Source organism: Macaca thibetana, chromosome 10 (genome assembly GCF_024542745.1).
Source record: "Macaca thibetana thibetana isolate TM-01 chromosome 10, ASM2454274v1, whole genome shotgun sequence".
Taxonomy (NCBI): Eukaryota; Metazoa; Chordata; class Mammalia; order Primates; family Cercopithecidae; genus Macaca; species Macaca thibetana.
Window position 1 is genome coordinate 85230590 of NC_065587.1, and position 20648 is coordinate 85251237.

General features: G+C 41.2%; 3 protein-coding genes across 8 annotated transcripts in view; 1 reads left to right on the forward strand and 2 right to left on the reverse strand.

Moving 5' to 3' along the window:
* The window catches only part of LOC126929186 (eukaryotic initiation factor 4A-I-like), a 515423-nt gene that overhangs the window by 334627 nt on the left and 160148 nt on the right, over positions 1-20648 (reverse strand). The gene's annotated exons all lie outside the window — the stretch shown is intronic.
* The window catches only part of KIF16B (kinesin family member 16B), a 315708-nt gene that overhangs the window by 247418 nt on the left and 47642 nt on the right, over positions 1-20648 (reverse strand). For 5 of the 6 annotated variants that reach the window (XM_050745331.1, XM_050745330.1, XM_050745327.1 and 2 more), the window contains exons 3-8: positions 20186-20299; positions 9584-9700; positions 6898-6995; positions 5479-5588; positions 2019-2161; positions 77-245 (exon numbers count right to left, since the gene is read on the reverse strand). In XM_050745331.1, coding sequence (XP_050601288.1) covers positions 77-245; positions 2019-2161; positions 5479-5588; positions 6898-6995; positions 9584-9700; positions 20186-20299 — 751 coding nt within the window. Of the gene's footprint in view, positions 1-76; positions 246-2018; positions 2162-5478; positions 5589-6897; positions 6996-8811; positions 9511-9583; positions 9701-20185; positions 20300-20648 lie in introns of those variants that run through there. The other variant, XM_050745329.1, reaches the window with a different exon arrangement.
* The window catches only part of DSTN (destrin, actin depolymerizing factor), a 1228633-nt gene that overhangs the window by 135941 nt on the left and 1072044 nt on the right, over positions 1-20648 (forward strand). The window lies entirely within an intron of this gene.

Consider the following 20648-nt stretch of genomic DNA (forward strand, 5'->3'; position numbering starts at 1 on the left):
CAGTTTGCAACACAAATGTTACACATGAGGAAAAAGAGGAGGAAAAAGAGGAGGCGGGAGCCAGGCGTAAGCATACCTAAGGCAGAAATGACGTTCCCCAGAGTCACGAGGGACTTGTTAATATTTCCCCCTTCCTTTAGCCTAACCCCGGTGGCTCCAGTGGCATCTGCACGCTCACTTCCGGCAAGATCAACCAAGTGGATCTTACTGACGGTTTCACATGGCATTTCAGAATCAAATTTAGCCTGTAGTAAAATAAAAAAGTAAAATTGAAGAGGTGCAAAGGGCCCTGATGTTGCTGATGATACAAATTCTAATTATTTTCCACTCCTCACTGAGATCTCTCAGGGCAACTATCTTTCAGTTTTGTTGTTTTATTGACCTTCATACTGATTATAGAAACTTCTCACATTTAATCCAGTGCAACAGAAGTTACTGTATATGATTCTTAAACTTTCTGAAGAATCTTTCCATTCTCAACAAAGCCCTGCTGAATCAGGCTGTGGAAAGAACAGAAAATTAGGCACTGAGTGGCACTCAGCAGAGAAATGTAAGTAAACAAACAATAACTTTTATTCTCATCTAGAATCCCAGCCTTCCAAGAACAAAAGCTTTCCAAAATATGATCAACATAGACAAGTACAGAAAAGAACATTCAACCATTATCGGATGTTAAAACATCTTGTTGCACAGATTATTTTTTCAATGTCACATCTTAAATACTATATTCCTTGCTTCTGAATTCTACCAAAATTTTATGTTCACAAAGACTTCTGATCTATGTGTTACATTTTGAACCAAAATGCCCCCCAAATTACCATATTTTTATAGAAATATAAACCTATTAGAAATGAGAGATGGTGGCCAGGCCCAGCAGCTTATACCTGTGATCCCAGCACTTTGGGAGGCCAAGGTGGGAGGATCGCTTGAGCCTAGGAGTTCAAGACCAGCCTCGGCAACATAGTGAGACATCATCTCTAGAAAAAACTTAAAAAAAAAAATTAGCTGGGCGTGATGTTGTGCACCTGTAGTCCCAGCTCCCTGGAAAGCTGAGGTGGGAGATCGTTTGAGCCCAGAAGGTTGAGACTGCAGTGAGCCATGATCACAACACTGCACTCTAGCCTGGGCAACAGAATGAAATCACGTGTCAAAATAAAAAATAAAAAAAATTAGAGATGGTCATATGCTAATCAGGCACTAACCAGAAAGCAGGAGAAAAACCAATCAACTTGAGTAAATCAAAAGGAAAGGTCTAACAGAAGATTAAGATATGGAGAATTTAAGGCAAGTTGTTCTGACTGGCCTTAGACAATTCATTTTCTTGCTCTTTGATTTCCCTCATTAATAAAATGCTGCCTCTTTGTATCTGATGTGTCCAACTGTTAACGCAGATGAGGACATCCCCAAGTTCCTAGCATACACTTAGACCCTGACAGGACACTTCATTTTTGCATTCATCTATTCTACTGGCCTCAGTGTTAAAATATTTACCCTCAATAATTTCCACAGATGTTCAAGATGCTCTCAACCTCTTGATCATAATGAATTCTTACATTAGTACTTATAAATATTCGCTGCCCTTTAATATCACTCTAATAATCATAATCAACACGGCAAGGTGAGTGCCATGGAGCGGTAATGGGTAATGCACTGCACTGAGCTACTCACCTTGGCTTCCAGCTGGTCTGACTCACAATCCATTATATCCCACAGAGTTTGCAACAATGAAAACTTTTGCTTAATTAAGCACAGAGCAAGTTGTTTTATGTCTAGAACAGGGTGGAAGCCTGCTAAGTATTTCTTAAGGGTACACATCAGGATATTTCAAATTACTGTGATTGTAACCACAGAGAAACTCAGCACACAGCACATGTTCAACTCTAATTAACAAGAAAATGACAGTCAGTCACCTTTACCTGCTGCTGCTCCTGGTTCAACAATGATCGGTCCTCAGCTGGTGCTAATCAGCAAGTAAAGACCTCAGGGATGGAGCCAGCCGGGCCTGCAGCTGCCCTTACCTGAGTGAACTTGATGGTGAAGATGGCATGAGACCTGCTGCTGACGTCGTTCATCCCAGTCGCTGCGGTGGTCCGGTTGATATTACCCGCATCCATAAGTTCTTCTACGTCAGCATAATTCTGTACTAAATGTTTGGATAAATCTGAAAAAAAAAAAAATTGAAGGGGTGAAGAAATCCCCCTTATAGAAAATGGAATACAAAATTGCCCTCTATGAAATAATACACAACTCCAAAATCTGCTGACCTGTCTGAAGACCTCACTTGTCTCTCTAGGGCGGTGGTATGTAACACAGACCTGGGAGCTGGGTGGCTGGGGTCGAATCCCAGCTCTGCTGCTTACTAGCTGTGGCCTTACATAGTTATAGACAAGCTGCTTCACCTCACTGTGCCTCAGTTACCTCACGTGATCATGTGTACCTACCACATAAGGCCACGGTCCCCAACTTTTTCGGCACCTGAGATCAGTTTCATGGAAGGTCATTTTTCCACGGATGAGGGGTAAGGGGAACAGATTCAGGATGAACTTGTTCCACACCTCAGATCATAAGGCATTAGTTATATTCTCATTAGGAGCATGCCACCTAGATCTGTCATACGTGCAGTTCAGAATAGAGTTCGTGCTCCTATGAGAATCTAATGCTGCCACTGATCTGACAGGAGGCAGAACTCAGGTAGCAATGCTCGCTCCCTGGCTGTTCACCTCCTACTGTGCAGCCCACTTCCTAATAGGATATGGATCAGTACCAGTCTGCAGCCCAGGAGTTAGGGGCCTCTGACATAAGGTATTTAAGATAAAGGTTAGCTATTATATTATCATCAACCTCATTAACATTAGTCATAGCACATAGAAGAAAAATGAAAAAGCACTGCCTCCATGCAAAACCCAATGGCATTTTTTAAATCGTTTAAAAACATTGTTTCATTAACTTTTCTGGAACATTCATATGGTTCTAAAGTCAAAGGCTACACACTTACACTGTGTAAAGGGTCCCTGTCCCTATGCTATAGCTCCCCACTTCCCCTTCTGTCAGGGAACCAAACGTTACATACCCTTCTAGAAATAACCTATACATATACAAGCAATCATATTTATCTAGAACTATCTTTCCCCCTTACATACAAATGGTAGCATACCATAAGCATTAGTTTGCACCCTGCTTTTAAATGGAATAATACATTAAAGAACATTCTATATCAGTTAAGGTGTTTCCTCATTCATTTTTATGGCTGCAGGGGATTGAATCATATGCATGTACCATGACCAATTTAACCATGGAGACTACAGAAGTTGTTCATATTTTGTTTCCAATTATAAGTAATGCTGCTACAAATAGTCTTGCACATAAGTCTTTTCAAATGCCTGTCAATGTTTATACAGAATAAATTCTTAAAGGTGGAATTTCTAGACAGTTAAAATTTTGATAACAATTGCAAAATTGTTCTCCATATAGGGCAATTTATACCCAGCAGTAGCAAGGTATAAGAGTGCTTGTCTCCCAGCACCTTCCACGATACTGTCTTATCAGGATTATTTACATCTGCCAAAGATGGGTAACAAATGTTACCTCCAAGTATTTTTATTTTGTTTTTCTCTTAGTATGAGTGAGGCTAAGCATTTCTTCCTGCATTTAAAAATCATCTGTATTTCCATTTCTATGAACAGCCTAGTCATACATATTCTTTGTTCATTTTTCTACTTGGTTGTTGAATCTGTCCTTACTGATTTATAGGAGTTCTTTATATAGTAGAAAATAAGTCCTTTGTCTAAAACTTGAATTCAAAATATTTTTCCTATTTTGTAATTAAGCTTTTTACTTTGCTTACAGTGTTTCTGTCAAGCATGATGTTTTATTTTGCTATTCTTTGTTTAACCATTTCTAATTTAACATTGTTTATTTTACGGTTTCTGAGTTTTAAGTTAGGTTTTTAAAAGCCTTCTTTCCTCCAGGTTTCTGGAAAAAACAATTAACTCACGGATTTTTATAGTTATTTTATTATTTAATATTTTTACACTTAAATCTTCGGTCTAGTTACCATTTATCCTGGTGTAAAACTGAGTTGTGGTACCAATTTACTTTTTTCTCCTCCTAGACAGCTTAATAATCCCTCCAATAATTTCCCTAAGGTTTGAATAGCACATTGATTATAAACTAAATTCTCCTAAGTATCTAGGTCAGATTCTGGATGTTTGCCCTGTTTTGTTATTCTGTCTCTTCATCCATCAGTTTTATATGTTTTAACATGTGATAAGACACTTGTCAGAAAACATGAAGGCATGAGTTAGGCTAAAAACTCTTAACAGTAATAGCTATACCACATGCCCATAGAACAACTACATACTGGCACACCTTGCTTTGCTTTGGGCATACAAGGCAAAAGTTTAAGTGGAAATTTATTAAAATACAGATGGGCCGGGCATGGTGGCTCATGCCTGTAATCCCAGTACTTTGGGAGGCCAAGGCGGGTGGATCACGAGGTCAGGAGTTCAAGACCAGCCTGGCCAAGATGGTGAAACACTGTCTCTACCAAAAATACAAAAATTAGTCAGCTACAGTGGCAGACGCCTGTAATCCCAGCTACTCAGGAGGCTGAGGCAGAGAAGTGCTTGAACTCAGGGGGCGGAGCTTGTAGTGAGCCGAGATCACACCACTGCACTCCAGCCTGGGCGACAGAGTGAGACTTCGTCCCAAAAAAAAAAAAAAAAAAAAGAATACAGATGGGGTCCTGTTGTATCTCCCAGTAAAAGAAGGCAACCAAAACCAGGAAGAACTTTAAACCTGTGCCCAGTTCTGTCCTGCATCCACAGAGACACAAATGAAGAACATGAAAGCATGTCTCTACGTGTGATTCCTGCAGGCCAGCCATTCTAAGTTGCCTTATACAGAGGAGGTAAGATCAGCTTCATTAAGAGGACAGTTTTAAATCCAGCCGATTCTTAAATAATTAGCAAAGGCCAATTCTGTACTCATCATTGCTTGTGTTATTCCTCACAACTGACTGTGCCACGACTAGCGTATCACAACATAGATGCCGAAACCCACAGAGGAAATCCTCCAAACACACTTCCTAAGAGGCAAGAGGTTCAGAATATCTTTATTGTCATATATCACCATTAGGGTCAGTAAAGATACACTGCAAAAATGCAGTGCCATTTAGAGAGACAGACTGCAGGTTTGCTTAGCTTACCTTACATTTGGAAAAGAAAATTCCAGAGATTTCTTAAAAACAGAGGAAATCTATTGGTAAGCCTTATAAAATCAGCAAATGGCCAGTGAAGTAGAAATTCACTAACTGAACATCATGTAGTGACAGTTCATGTCATTCTTACTCTAACAAAATTCCAAAATTAAAATTAAATAAATTTTTAAAAGCTCACCATTATGCTGCATTTTTTCTTTGAAAGTGTTATTTTTACATAGATCGCAAAACGAATATGGCTGTGAAATATCTACTCTTACCCTCAACATAAGGGCCTTCTTTGGGATGCTCACGGACTCTCAAATTAAAGGTTTTAGATGACTTCCGCCGAAGTAGATCTCTCACACGTTCGTTATAAATTTCTAAGTAACTAAAAATTTTAAATAAAATTGAATTCAGAAAAATGATTTCAGACATTAACATCAGTAACAACACATAACAGCAGCAACCTGCTAACATAAATGGCAACAGCAGCAGTTACTATTTACAAGTGGTGACTATGTATCAGGTACGATGAGTCCTCACTTAAGGTCATTGACAGGTTCTTGGAAAGTGCAACTTTAAGGGAAAGGACATACAGTGGGTCCTCAAATAACACTGCTTCCTTCAACATCGTGTTGCTATAATGTTGATAAGAAAAAGAACTGGTTTCATTAAATGTTGTTTCACTTAAAGTCAAGATTTCTAAGAATGTATCAAGAAATGACATTAGGTCAGGGGTGGTGGCTCACGCCTGTAATCCTAACAGTTTGGGAGGCCGAGGCAGATGGATCACTTGAAGTCAGAAGTTCGAGACCAGCCTGACCAACATGGTGAAACCCCATCCCTACTAAAAATACAAAAATTAGCCAGGCATGGTAATAGATGCCTGTAATCCCAGCTACTTGGGAGGCTGAGGCAGGAGAATCACTTGAACCTGGGAGGTGGAGGTTGCAATGAGCCAAGAGCATGCCACTGTACTCCAGCCTGGGCGACAGAGTGAGACTCCATCTCAAAAAAAAAAAAGGAAGTGACGTTAAGTAAGGACTTACTGTACCATGCTAAGCACTAGACATGGATTATTTCATTGAATTCCTACAATACACAGAGATAAGTACCACTACTATCCTCATTTTATAGGTTAGGCAAGGGAGGTTTAGTGGGATTCAAATAACTTGTCCAAGACCACACAGCAGTCAAGTAGGTGTAAAAACCCTAAATTGCCATATCTGTGTCTGCCCTTGAAACTACCAAAGAGACTGGCTCCCCTCACAGGTTTAATTTCAAGGAGGAAAAAGCACCTCAACCACTCAGATTTACTCATAGGTTAGATTTATAGTGATCCAGCCAAGATAAAGAATAATATAAACCTTACTAAGCTAAAAGAATGAGGCAAGTAATTGGGCATACACTTAAAAGTCAGCAGCTCACTCCATTTGAGATGAACATCCCACATTAGTTTCTGACCAAGCTGTTATTTCTACCAGCTCCCAAATCCTTATCCAAACTATACCCAAGAAAATCACTAAAAACTTACGTGTTTTAAGCTTTATCCCCAAACCATGATCACAGGAGGGGAAAAGGGAAGACTTTTTCTTTAGGAATCTAAAGACCTTATCCATTTCCAGCACCTAAATGCAAGCCAACCAGCACTGACTCTAATAAAGCTCACACTCGGTTACTCAGGCCACAGGCCCTACCTGACTTCAGTTCGAAAAGAAGCTTCATCCCATCTGGTGGTTTCATTTATCCGACTGAAGAGCCCTTCACAGATCCGAGGTATTAAGCCAGAATCTCCCTGCAATGGGAAGGACTAATGTCACAGCTGTCACTCAAAATAAAAGCAACTGATGATTGAATCTGCAATTTGCTGGTGCGAACTTAGACTCAAGTGGCCTGTATGCCAACACCTGGCCTACCACGGCCCACGCCATATACCCCCTCCAGGGCTGCTTTCTACTCTATGAAATGAGATGATTGAGGCTTCTGATTTATACATGCTGGGACTCTGATAATATATGGTCATCAGTTAGTTAAATCATGGCTTACAAACAAGGAAACTTAATCTCTAACATTTAAATAAGACAGTCTATAACTGTACAATAAATGTTAAAAATATATGCTCAAATGACCAAGGTAGGTGAAATACACACCAGGCAAAAAAAAAAAAAAACAAACAAACAAGAAAAACTTAGTAATCCCCATGGCAGTTAATAATTGTCCTAAAAACTTAGGTAACAAGACCACATTAAAATCCATGCTTGCCGGGTGCAGTGGCTCAGCCTTTAATCCCAGCACTTTGGGAGGCCGAGGCGGGTGGATCACCTGAGATCAGGAGTTCGAGACCAGCCTGGCCAACATGATGAAACCTTGTCTCTACTAAAAATACAAATATTAGCCAGGTGTGGTGGCACATGCCTGTAATCCCAGCTACTGGGTAGGCTGAGGCAGGAGAATCGCTTGAACCTGGGAGATGGAGGTTGCGCCATTGCATTCCAGCCTAGGCAACAAGAGCAAAAATCCGTTTAAAAAAAAAAAAAAAAACACCACATGCTATGTCCCTACTTTGATAGCTAACCCCTACCATAGCCTTCCTCGATGGAAAATTTTAATACACCATATTATTTATACAATGTGGGTGTAACATTCAATAATATTTATGTTTCAGTCAGCCTTAAAAAGCTGATGAACCTCAGAATATAGTAAAAATCAGGCAAAATGATCTTGCTAGGAAATCAAGGCAGAGCATCAACGCTTTCTTGTCACGCTCCCTCCCTACCTTCACTCAACCCCCATGCCCAAAAACTAAAAGACGGCATGACTGTGTTCAGAGATTGTTTTTTCTTTGTACCATTAAATCAGTACTAATTCTTAACAAGGAAAAATAAGTCTTACATCATATTTTTGGTTCTTACTTTAAAATGAAGGATACCCAAGCAGCACTCAACTGTAAGATCAGAGAAAAACACTTGTAATCTGTGAGTGCTTTATAAATATTTGACTTATATAAAATAGTTACTAGGGAATCAACATACAAATTTCACTTTTAGAAGTTTACTTTTTTTTCCAAAGATACAGTAGGAAAGGAGGAACTGAGAAGTAATGATAAAAGGAAATGTGAAACTCTCGAAATTAGCTGTTTGTTCCTCTCATTTGTTCTTCCCTTTTCAGATTGAGAACTTGCCGAACAACACTGACTGACTTCCTGTGTAAAGGAAAAGCCTGGATGTAAGCAGTGAGGTTACATGTCCTGAAATAATTTATTCTGGAAAGTTCTGTTTTCTAACACATGACTTCCATGAACCTCCAAACCTTCAGCATTAAAGACATCACATGTCTGCCAGCAGGAAACCCTCAATTATCTTCCACTAGTGTCTCTACATCTCGACCATGCCACAGGTTTGGCAGGCAATGAACAGAGCTTTCATTAAGAAATAAGAAAAAAAAAAAAAAAAACAGGCCAGGCACAGTGGCTCACGCCTGTAATCCCAGCACTTTGGGAGGCCAAGGCGGGTGGATCATCTAAGGTCAGGAGCTCAAGACCAGCCTGGCCAACATGGTGAAACCCCATCTCTACTAAAAATACAAAATTAGCCAGGCGTGATGATGCGCACCTGTAATCTATTTGGGAGGCTGAGGCAGGAGAATCGCTTGAAACCAGGAGGCAGAGCTTGCAATGAGCCGAGATCGCGCCACTGCACTCCAGCCTGGGCGACAGAGTGAGACTCCATCTCAAAAAAAAAAAAAAAAGAGAAAACAGAAGAATGATCTAAATCTGGAGAAAACACAGAACAAGAAAGTTCTTGCAATAATTCCTAGTTTTTACTCCTCTGTATTTTGGGGCAAGTATAACATTAATATCAGTTAACTTACATAGCTTATAAAACTGCATACGGTGTGTTTATAAATATGTAAACTCTATATAAACTATATAATTCTACCTTTTTAATGTATTTTCAGGATTTATGTAGTACCTTTCTATCAAAGAGTTAGAATTTTTTTTACATTTTACTTGGGGAAAAATGTTTTGAATAATTTTAAAAAGAACAGACTTCAGTAATTTTATTCAAACATTGTGTTGGCAGAAAAGAAGAATAAATTACTTATGGGCCCAACACACTTTTTTGATAAGATTATAAGGCCTTTAAAAACAGAAAATGAACAGGGACTTGCATCCATTATTCATGCTTATATACTTAAAATTATTTCTAATTTAAAATCTCTCAAAGGAAATTTAGTCCAACTTATTACTGACTTTTATCTTATTACTAAAGAATAATCAGAACATGAAAAGTTAGTACAGACCAAATAGATAAAAGAGATCATTCTACCAGTACAGAGAAAGATAATGAGAAATTTCCTTCCCACACAGTATAAACAACGTACAGAATTTCCCATCATAGTGTATGACTTTCCAGATCCAGTCTGCCCATATGCAAAGACACAAGCATTATAACCTTCAAATGCAGACTTCACGACGTCTGTGCCGAGGGTTTTGAAAACCTGAAAGCCAAAAAGAACACACAAAAGATACAATTAGCATAGATTTTAATAAAAGCCCCTTCAGTGTTGACAATGTTCTTGAATGATACTTTCAGCTCTTAAGGATTAGACCATATAAATAAATCACTGCAGAACCATTTACAACAACATATGTATATACCACAGTTTTCAATCATAAATAAACTTTTTAAGCAAACAAAAAGCAGCCCCATCCTCTTTCCTACTTAAGTTTACCAAAAAATATCCTGAAGTATAAAAATGTAAACAAGGCAAAGTGACAATCATGTTTAGAAGCAAAGACTATTTTAAAGCATCATGATTAGCCATTCACAATTATATAAATATATAAAGCTATTCATTCTATCAGAGCTTCCAGAAACAAAATATTCAAAACCTGAAGGTCACAGCAGACAGAAATTCCTGCCCAAACCAAGCCAAATCAATGCCTTCATTTTAAGGGTCCAGCTACTCATCAAAATCAACCTCTGGAGGTGCTCATGGAGCTGAGTGATGGGTGGATGCAGATGAAGCTCGGGTGGCTGGGCTCCCCCATGTCAGTGTCCAGGTGCTTTTTCCTATTTGGACATTTGCCCAGGATGGAAAAGGCAGGGGGACAAGCTGTGTGGGGCCAGGGTGGGGGTCACACCTACAATGGCCTGAGTCCACGTCCAACATTCCACATAATTACAATTTGGATAGTGAAAGGAGGTGAAGTACAAATGCTTCACCCAGACAACTGATTTGGTAAATGAAGGAAATCAAGGTTCAAAATCTTCTTAGTTATAGCCAGCTGGAAAGAGACAACAAAAGCTTTCATGTAGTCTCCTGTCCCCTCAGCCCAGCACACTGAGGGCAGATAAAGCATCTCCCTGCTTCAAAAGGTAGGCACAACAGCCGCTGAGGAGATGCCAAAAGGGAAGCTCACTCAGCTTCAGGTGAAGGGCTCCTCTGTGGTGTCACCACCGTCCAAAGTGGGGCCTCAGCATCCCTACAAGAGCATTCAGTCTACGACTGACACCTCATCAGCCAACTCATGGGACCCAGAAGGATTGACCAAAGAGTCATCACCAGCTACTGCCAAACCAAGAGCAGCAGGTCCCAAACTTTGCAGCACATTACAACCGCTTGGGAAGCCTGGAAAAGTCCAACGGGCAGGCCGGTAACGCAGCCCAATTAAGTATGAATCTAAGGGAGTGTGAACCTAGGAATCCATTCTTCTAAACTCCCTATGTGATTTCAAAGCATGGCAACATTTGAGGAGTGACCTAGAGCACTCACATCTGCCAGTCAGCGCAGGCAGTACAGGGACCCTGCGTGGAGGCCAGATTCCCATTAGGATGTGCACACGGCCCACATCAGTGCGGACATATGAAGACAACATCCCTCTGGCCACAACACCCACACCCTAGACAGGGCCGATAAACCTGGCCATCTGCATCTCAGCTCCACCTCAACCATCCCTGCTGATAACACAGCCTGTCATCCAAGGACAAGATGAAAATACAGCCAACTGGACCTCAGCTGTCTTCAGATCCATCTTCCCACTGACTTCTACAGACTTTGTTTCCTCAGCCTCATCAGTAAAAGATTTCAACAAACTGTCATTTCAATTGAGTCATTTCCACAACTTGCCAGTCTCACTCATTCTGAGTTAATTCTTAACCATTTTAGCTTTAAGAGCTGACAGTTTTCGATCTTGCTCTCAAATTCTGACGACTTACTCAAGTCTCAACCATAATGGCAGCTCACACTTACTCCGGTCTTTCTAAACCCTTTCGTGTGTTCATGTATAATTCTCATCAAAACACTACAGGCTGAGTAGTGTTACAAGACCCATTTTTCAGATGAGGAAGCCGAAGGGGGAGAGGCCAGGTAACTGGGCACACACCAGGGAGTGCCAGAGCTGGGACTGCATCCAGGACTTTCTTACCACTGTGATGTGTCCTCTTCCCACACCCCCGAAGGCAACAACCAGGCCCCAATCCTACCTTGAAGGGCCCCTCCCCAATCTTCTCTTAAGAAGCAAAAGTCAGGAACCCCAGGGGCACTCAGGACTCCAGACCACCAGTTGGAGTCTTATTTTCACCAACGTATATGGAATATGAGTAAAAACTAAATATTTCCCCAATTCTCTCAGATTAAACAAAACACAAAAGGCAAATATCATTTTTTTATGAATTCACTAGTAAGGAAAAAAGTCATCTAAACACTTCTCAAAGAATAAAGAAGGATCGTTTCTCATAGTTTGGCCTGAGACTAAACCAAAGTCATGAAAAATATCACATTTAAACCAAACCCAAAGGTTTTCAGAATAAAATTATTTCCTAGGGTTAAAATCTATGCCTACCACTTTGCTATTACTTCATTGCCCAGAAAGTTAACACAGGCGGTTTTCCAATTCAGTGGATCAGCGGGGTTTGGTTTCGGGGAGACATGACTGCAAAGGGGTCTAGAAAATCCAGGTCTGGAGGCGCAGAGACCCTGGGCTGGCTCAGTCTCAGCCTCACTCTCAGTGGGTCTTGAAAAACCCACCCAAATTTGGTGCCATGACCTGGAAAAGCAGCCGGCACTGCCTTCATCTCTCCAGGGGTCTTGGCAAGGAAATCGAGATACCCCCCTCACAGCTCCCACAGAGGATGCACCAAGCACCGCCCCCACAACCAAGGTAGGAAGGAGGGCCTGCTTTATGAGACTGACAACCGCTCTTCCCTGCTGGCATCAGAACCTGGCTGGCCTGGTTGCCTGAAACCCACCTTGCTGCCTGTCAGAGCACAGACTTGAAAGCTGATTTCCTGAGTAATCCAAGGCATCACTGGGGCCTCACTTGAGGGGAACTGCCCACAAGAGGGCACTGTTAAAACAAAGACGCGCTCATCGGGCACGTCAACTGGGAAACGTTAGGTTTCAAGTTTCTCCTGGGTTGAATTAAGGAACAGGTTGTGAAACCCCACCCCCCCACCCCCCCCCACCCCCCCCCACCCCCCCCCCCCACCCCCACCACCCACCCCCCCCCCCCCTGAGATCAAAGCCTCCCTTTGGAGTTTTGAAGAACCATTAAGAAAAGCAGACCTTGTTTAATCGTCTTTAATTCACATGACTGTAGATTTAAGTTGCTCATTGATTTTCTAATTCTAAAATTAATTTGGGAGAAAAAATATTAATGGTCATCTTACTTGGTATTTGTTCAAGGTTAAGGGAAACTTGAACTATAGTAGTAGACACGATATATTTTCTAAATATGCCTTTACATTCAAATCACACACACACCCCACACACACCATGCTACACTCGCATCTTCCCCTATTTATAGCAGGGATGCGACCTGTCAGCCATTTCCTGTGCCTGATCCATCTGTCATCGAGAACACACCACTCCTTCTCATCCACATCCTTAAGACCTTCCAGTGGCATCTCCAGCACCCTATACAACAGCCCCATGGTCCAACTCTGCTACTATTAAAAGTCAATTAGGTCTACAAACCTGAGCAAGTTCCTTAAGCTTACTGAATCTCTTCAACAAAGAAAAGTAGAGTTAAAATTTAACACATTTGATTCCTGTGAGGATTAAACAAGATAGAACATATGAACACCAAGCAGAGTTTCTGACACCAATAGAATTTCACCAACATCAGTTTATCTTTCCTCTCCCAGGCCTTCTTTCAGACCAGGCACCACCTCTCTCTGTGAGGCTCCCATTCTCATCACTGCTATTCCTTCCTACTTTTTCCTAATTTTTTAAGAGACAGGGTCTCGCTATGTTGCCCAGGCTGGACTTGTCCTGGCCTCAAGCAATCCTCCCGCCTCAGCTCCCCAAGTAGCTGGGACTACAAGTGCGCAACGCTGCACCCAGCTCCTGTTTTTCCCAGATGTTTGATTCAGTATCTTCTGGATACAGTCGCTCCAGTCCTCCAACTTTAACATTTACACTGTCTCAGAAAGCCAACTTCCTCCACAAACCATTTACAAACAGACTACATTTCTCAAATGTTAAGGTGCACACAGAGAACTGGGGATCTTGCTAAAAACAATTCAGATCTAATTCAGTAGGTCTTGGAATAGGTCCTAAGATTTCACATTTCTAACAAGTTCCCAGGCAGTACTGATGATTCTGGTGCATGGACACATTTCAAGCTGCAAGAAACAAGTACTTTTGGTGGCTGGCAAGATGGCCAAATAGGAACAGCTTTGGTCTGCAGCTCCCAGTGAGATCAATGCAGAAGGCAGGTGATGTCTGGATTTTCAATTGAGGTACTGGCTGGCTCATCTCACTGGGACTGGCTAGACAGTGGGTGCAGCCCACGGAGGGTGAACAGATGCAGGGTTGAAAACAGCCTCACCCAGAAAGTGCAAGGGGTTGGAGAACTCCCTCCCCTCGCCAAGGGAAGCCATGAGGGACTGTGCCACGAAGAACAGTGCATTCTGGCCCAAATATTATGCTTTTCCCACGGTCTTCACAACTCGCAGACCAGGAGATTCCTTCGGGTGCCTATACCACCAGGGTCCCGCGTTTCAAGCACAAAAGTGGGCAGCTGTTTGGGCAGACACCAAGCTAGCTGCAGGAGGTTTTTTTTTTTTTTTTCATACCCCAGTGGCGCCTGGAACACCAGAGAGACAGAACTGCTCACTCCCCTGGAAAGGAACCTGAAGCCAGGGAGCCAACTGGTCTAGCTCAGTGGATCCCATCCCCACAGAGTCCAGAAAGCAAAGATCCACTGGCTTGAAATTCTCGCTGCCAGCACTGCAGTCTGAAGTGGACCTGGGATGTTCGAGCTTAGTGGGTGGTAGGGCACCCACCATTACTGAGGCTTTGAGTAGGCGGTTTGCCCCTCACAGTGTAAACAAAGTTGCCAGGAAGTTCGAGCTGAGCGGAGCCCACCACAGCTTGGCAAAGCCCTGTAGCCAGACTGCCTCTCTAGATTTCTCCTCTCTGGGCAGGGCATCTCTGAAAGAAAGGCAGCAGCCCAGTCAGGCGCTTACAGATAAAACTCCCATTTTCCTGGGACAGAGCACCTGGTGGAAGGGGTGGCTGTGGGCGCAGCTTCAGCAGACTTAAACGTTCCTACCTGCCAGGTCTGAAGAGACCAGCAGATTTCCCAGCACAGCGCTCGCGCTCTGCTAAGGGACAGACTGCCTCCTCGGGTGAGTCCCTGACCCCCATGCCTCCTGACATCTCCCAGCAGGGGCTGACAGACACCTCATACAGGAGAGCTCTGGTTGGCATCTGGTGGGTGTCCCTCTGGGACAAAGCTTCCAGAGGAAGGAACAGGCAGCAACCTTTGCTGTTCTGCAGCCTCCGCTGGTGATACCCAGGCAAACAGGGTCTGGAGTGGACCTCCAGGAAACTCCAGGAGACCTGCAGCAGAGGGGCCTGACTGTTAGAAGGAAAACAAACAAACAGAAAGAAATATCATCAACATCAGAAAAAGGACATCCACACAAAGGTCACCAACATCAAAGACCAAAGGTAGATAAATCCACAAAGATGAGGAAAAACCAGTGCAAAAAGGCTGAAAATTCACAAAACCAGAATGCTGCTTCTCCTCCAAAGAATTACAACTCCTTGCCAGCAAGGAAACAAAACTGGATGGAGAATGAGTTTGATGAATTGACAGAAGCAGGCTTCAGAAGGTGGGAAATAACAAACTCCTCGGAGCTAGAGAAGCATGTTCTAACCCAATACAAGGAAGCTAAGAATCTTGAAAAAGGGTTAGACGAATTACTAACTAGAATAACCAGTTTTAAGAAGAACACAAAAGACCTGATGGAGCTCAAAAACACAGCACAAGAACTTCATAAAGCATACACAGGTATTAATAGCCAAACAGATCAAGCAGAAGAAAGGATATCAGAGATTGAAGATCAATTTAATGAAACAAAGCATGAAGACAAGATTAGAGAAAAAGGAATGAACGGAGCCTCCAAGAAATATGGGACTATGTGAAAAGACCAAACCTCTGTTTGATTGGTGTACCTCAAAGTGATGGGGAGAATGGAACCAAGTTGGAAAACACTCGTCAGGCTATTATCCAGGAGAACTTCCCCAACCTAGCAAGACAGGCCAACATTCAAATTCAGGAAATACAGAGAACACCACAAAGATACTCCTCGAGTAGAGCAAAACTCAAGACACATAATCGTCAGATTCACCAAGGTAGAAATGAAGGAAAAAGTGGTAAGAGCAGCCAGAGAGAAATATCGGGTTACCCACAAAGGGAAGCCCATCAGACTAACAGTGAATCTCTCGGCAGAAACCCTACAAGCCAGAAGAGAGTGGGGGCCAATATTCAACATCCTTAAAGAAAAGAATTTTCAACCCAGAATTTCATATCCAGCCAAACTAACCTTCATAAGCAAAGGAGAAATAAAATCCTTTACAGACAAGCAAATGCTGAGATTTTGCCACCACTAGGCCTGCCTTACAAGAGCTCCTGAAGGAAGCACTAAATATGGAAAGGAAAAACCGGTACCAGCCACTGCAAAAACATACAGAATTGTAAAGACCATCAATACTGTGAAGAAACTGCATCAACTAACGGGCAAAATAACCAGCTACCATCATATACACATAACAATATTAACCGTATATATAAACAGGCTAAATGCCCCAATTAAAAGACACAGACTGGCATTTTAAATTAGATAAAGAGTCAAGACCCATTGGTGTGCTGTAGCTGTATTCAGGAGACCCATCTCATGTGCAAAGACACACAAAGGCTCAAAATAAAGGGATAGATGAATATTTACCAAGCAAATGGAAAGCAAAAAAAAAAGCAGGGGTTGCAATCCTAATCTCTGATAAAACAGACTTTAAGCCAACAAAGATCAAAAATTAAAAAGAAAGGCGTTACATAATGGTAAAGGGACAAATGCAACAAGGAGAGCTAACTATCCTAAATAGATATGCACCCAATACAGGAGCACCCAGATTCATAAAGCAAGTTCTTAGAGATCTACAAAGAGACTTAGACTCCCACACAATAATAGTGGGAGACTTTAACACCCCACTGTCAATATTAGACAGATCAACAAGACAGAAAATTAACAAGGATATTCAGGACTTGAACTCATCTCTGGACCAAACGGGACGAATAGACATCTACAGAACTCTCCACCGCAAATCAACAGAACATACATTCTTCTTTGCACCACATCACACTTACTCTAAAATTGACCACATAATTGGAAGTAAAACACTCCTCAGCAAATGCAAAGGAATGGAAATCATAACAAACAGTCTCTCAGACCACACTGCAATCAAATTAGAACTCAGTATTGAGAAACTCACTCAAAACTTCACTACATGGAAACTGAACAATCCATCACGTAAACAGAACCAATGACAAAAACCACATGATTATCTCAATAGATGCAGAAAAGGCCTTCGATAAAATTCAACACACCTTCATACTAAAAATTCTCAATAAACTAGGTCTTGATGGAAGGGATCTCAAAATAATAAGAGCTGTTTATGACAAACCCACAGCCAATATCATACTGAATGGGCAAAAGCTGGAAGCATTCCCTTTGAAAACCAGCACAAGACAAGGATGGCCTCTCTCACCACTCCTATTCAACATAGTGTTGGAAGTTCTGGCCTGGGCAATCAGGCAGGAGAAAGAAATAAAGGGTATTCAATTAGGAAAACAGGAAGTCAAATTGTCCCTGTTTGTAGATGACATGACTGTATATTTAGAAAACCCCATCATCTCAGCCCAAAATCTCCTTAAGCTGATAAGCCACTTCAGCAAACTCTCAGGATACAAAATCAATGTGCAAAAATCACAAGCATTCCTATACACCAATAACAGACAAACAGAGAGCCAAATCATGAGTGAACTCCCATTCACAATTGCTACGAAGAGAATACAATACCTAGGAATCCAACTTACAAGGGATATGAAGGACCTCTTCAAGGAGAAGTACAAACCACTGCTCAAGGAAATAAGAGAGGGCACAAACAAATGGAAAAACATTCCATGCTCATGGATAGAAGAATCAATATTGTGAAAATGGTCACACTGCCCAAAGTAATTTATAGATTCAATGCTATCCCCATCAAGCTACCATTGACTTTCTTGACAGAATTAGAAAAAACTATTTTAAATTTCATATGGAACCAAAACACAGACCATACAGCCAAAACAATCCTAAGCAAAAAGAACAAAGCTGGAAGCATCACACTGCCTGACTTCAAATTATACTACAAGGCTACAGTAACAAAACAGCATGGTACTGGTATCAAAACAGAGATATAGACAAATGGAACAGAACAGAGGCCACAGAAATAACGCCACCCATCTAATCTTTGACAACCTGACAAAAAACAAGCAATGGGGAAAGGATTCCCTATTGAATAAATAATGTCGGGAAAACTGGCTAGCCATATGCAGAAAATGGAAACTGGATCCCTACCTTATGCCTTATACAAAAATCAATTCAAGATGGATTAAAGACTTAAACGTAAGACCTAAGACCATAAAAACCCTAGAAGAAAACCTAGGCAATACCATTCAGGACATAGGCATGGGCAAAGACTTCATAACTAAAACACCAAAAGCAATGGCAACAAAAGCCAAAATTGACAAATGGGATCTAATTAAACTAAAGAGCTCCTGCACAGCAAAAAAACTATCATCAAAGTGAACAGGCAACCTACAGAATAGGAGAAAATTTTTGCAATCTATCCATCTGACAAAGGGCTAATATCCAGAATCTACAAGGAACTTAAATTTACAAGAAAAAAACAAACAACCCCATCAAAAAGTAGGCAAAGGATATGAACAGACACTTCTCAAAAGAAGACATTTATGCAGCCAACAAACATATGAAAAAAAGCTCATCATCACTGGTCATCAGAGAAACGCAAATCAAAACCACAACGAGATACCATCTCACGCCAGTTAGAATGGTGATCATTAAAAAGGAAACAACAGATGCTGGAGAAGATGTGGAGAAATAGGAACGCTTTTATACTGTTAGTGGGAGTGCAAATTATTTCAACCATTGTGGAAGACAGTGTGGCAATTCCTCAAGGATCTAGAACCAGAAATACCATTTGACCCAGCAATCCCATTACTGGGTATATACCCAAAAGATTATAAATCATTCTACTATAAAGACACATGCACACGTATGTTTATTGCAGCACTATTCACAATAGCAAAGACTTGGAACCAACCCAAATGCCCATCAATGATAGACTGGATAATGTGGCACATATACACCATGGAATACTATGCAGCCATTAAAAAGGATGAGTTCATGTTCTTTGCAGGGACATGGATGAAGCTGGAAACCATCATTCTCAGCAAACTAACACAGGAACAGAAAACCAAACACCAGATGTTCTCACTCAAAAGTGGGAGCTGAACTATGAGAACACATAGACACAGTGAGGGGAATGTCACACACCAGGGCCTGTCAGTGGGTAGGGGGTTAGAGGAGGGATAGCATTAAAATGTAGATGTCAGGTTGATGGGTGCAGCAAACCACCATGGCACGTGTATACCTATTTAACAAATCTGGACGTTCTGCACATGTATCCCAGAACTTAAAGTATAATTTAAAAAAAAAAAAAAAGAAAGAAAGAAACAAGTACTTTTTCATGCCCTACTTTTCGAGATGCCATTGCATGGATTACAACCCAGGCCAGGCAGGACAGGAATTCTTATCCCCATTTTAACATATGGAGACCTAAAGCAATGTATCTAAAGAAGCTGTCAACAAGCCAGGAAGAGGCCCAGTGATGAAGCCTGCGTTTTTCCTTCTATACTGGTGCTCCCCATTTCTAACCACACTCTGCTCAAATACCTGGCTTTTCCCCAGCCAGAGAAATATACTTGTCCCTCTGCTCACCTGAAATGTCTACATCAGTGTCTTGATAGGCTTCTGCGGGTACCTTTGTGTCTGTTCTTACCTGTCCACTTCACATCTACATTTTAGCCCTTAAAAGCCTGCAGGCCAGGTTTCTCGGACAAATTCCAGCATCATTCTAGATTCTAGAAAGATTCTGAATGAAACATTCTTTCTTTCTAGAATCCACTCTAAAACCTGTAATGATCCACATAAGCTGGGAACACATGACTTGGGTTTGAGGTTTCCTCCTAAATCTCCACACTGAATAGCATTCAAGGTTAAGTGGCTTTTTTATTGGGCTTAGCAGCATACACATTTCCCCCCAGAAATGCTTTCTATGTAGAGCTCCTTCTAAACAGGAACCATATCCAGGTTTTGAAACAAATTAAAAATTATCATCATTATGCTCAAAAGTGGAAAAAAAAAATCAACCTTTTCAGAAGTGAATTCTTCTCAGGCTTAAATAAATACTCCTAAATAACACTCAGAAAGTTAAGTTAGCAAAGGCTAATTTTACATAAAAATTACATTCAGAAGGAAATTGGCAAGATATTTTAAAGTATTTTAGGGTAGGCATGTTTTTTTCAATGTGAAAATAAATCAACATAAATATTTTGAAAATATCATATACCATTTCTTGTGAAACATAATCTGGGCTTTTCGTATCAGCAGAATAAAAAGAAAAGTCATAGGTGAAGGTCTTGGTCCGTTCTCTTCCTGAGTCCCCAGTGCCTCCTTCTGGTATCTAGAAAGAAATGATTAGGATAATAATAATAATGTAAAAAGCACTGCCATTTGACCCAAACTTCCATGTTTCTATGCTGACTAAAAAGCATTTCATTCCTGCTGGCTTCTCTAAAACAATAAATAAATAAAATTGAAATATGAACTAAACTCCTTATAGCAATCCAAGTTGTCTGTCATACGACCCAAGAATACTATTCTGACCTTTTTTTTCCACGATTAACTCCTAAGAACCCAACACTCCAGCCAGACTGTTTTTCCAGCTTCAGTGACTTCTATTTACTGTTCCCTCCACCTAAATCCACCAGAGTTGGGCTTTGCACAACTACGAGGGTGGTATTCACATAGAT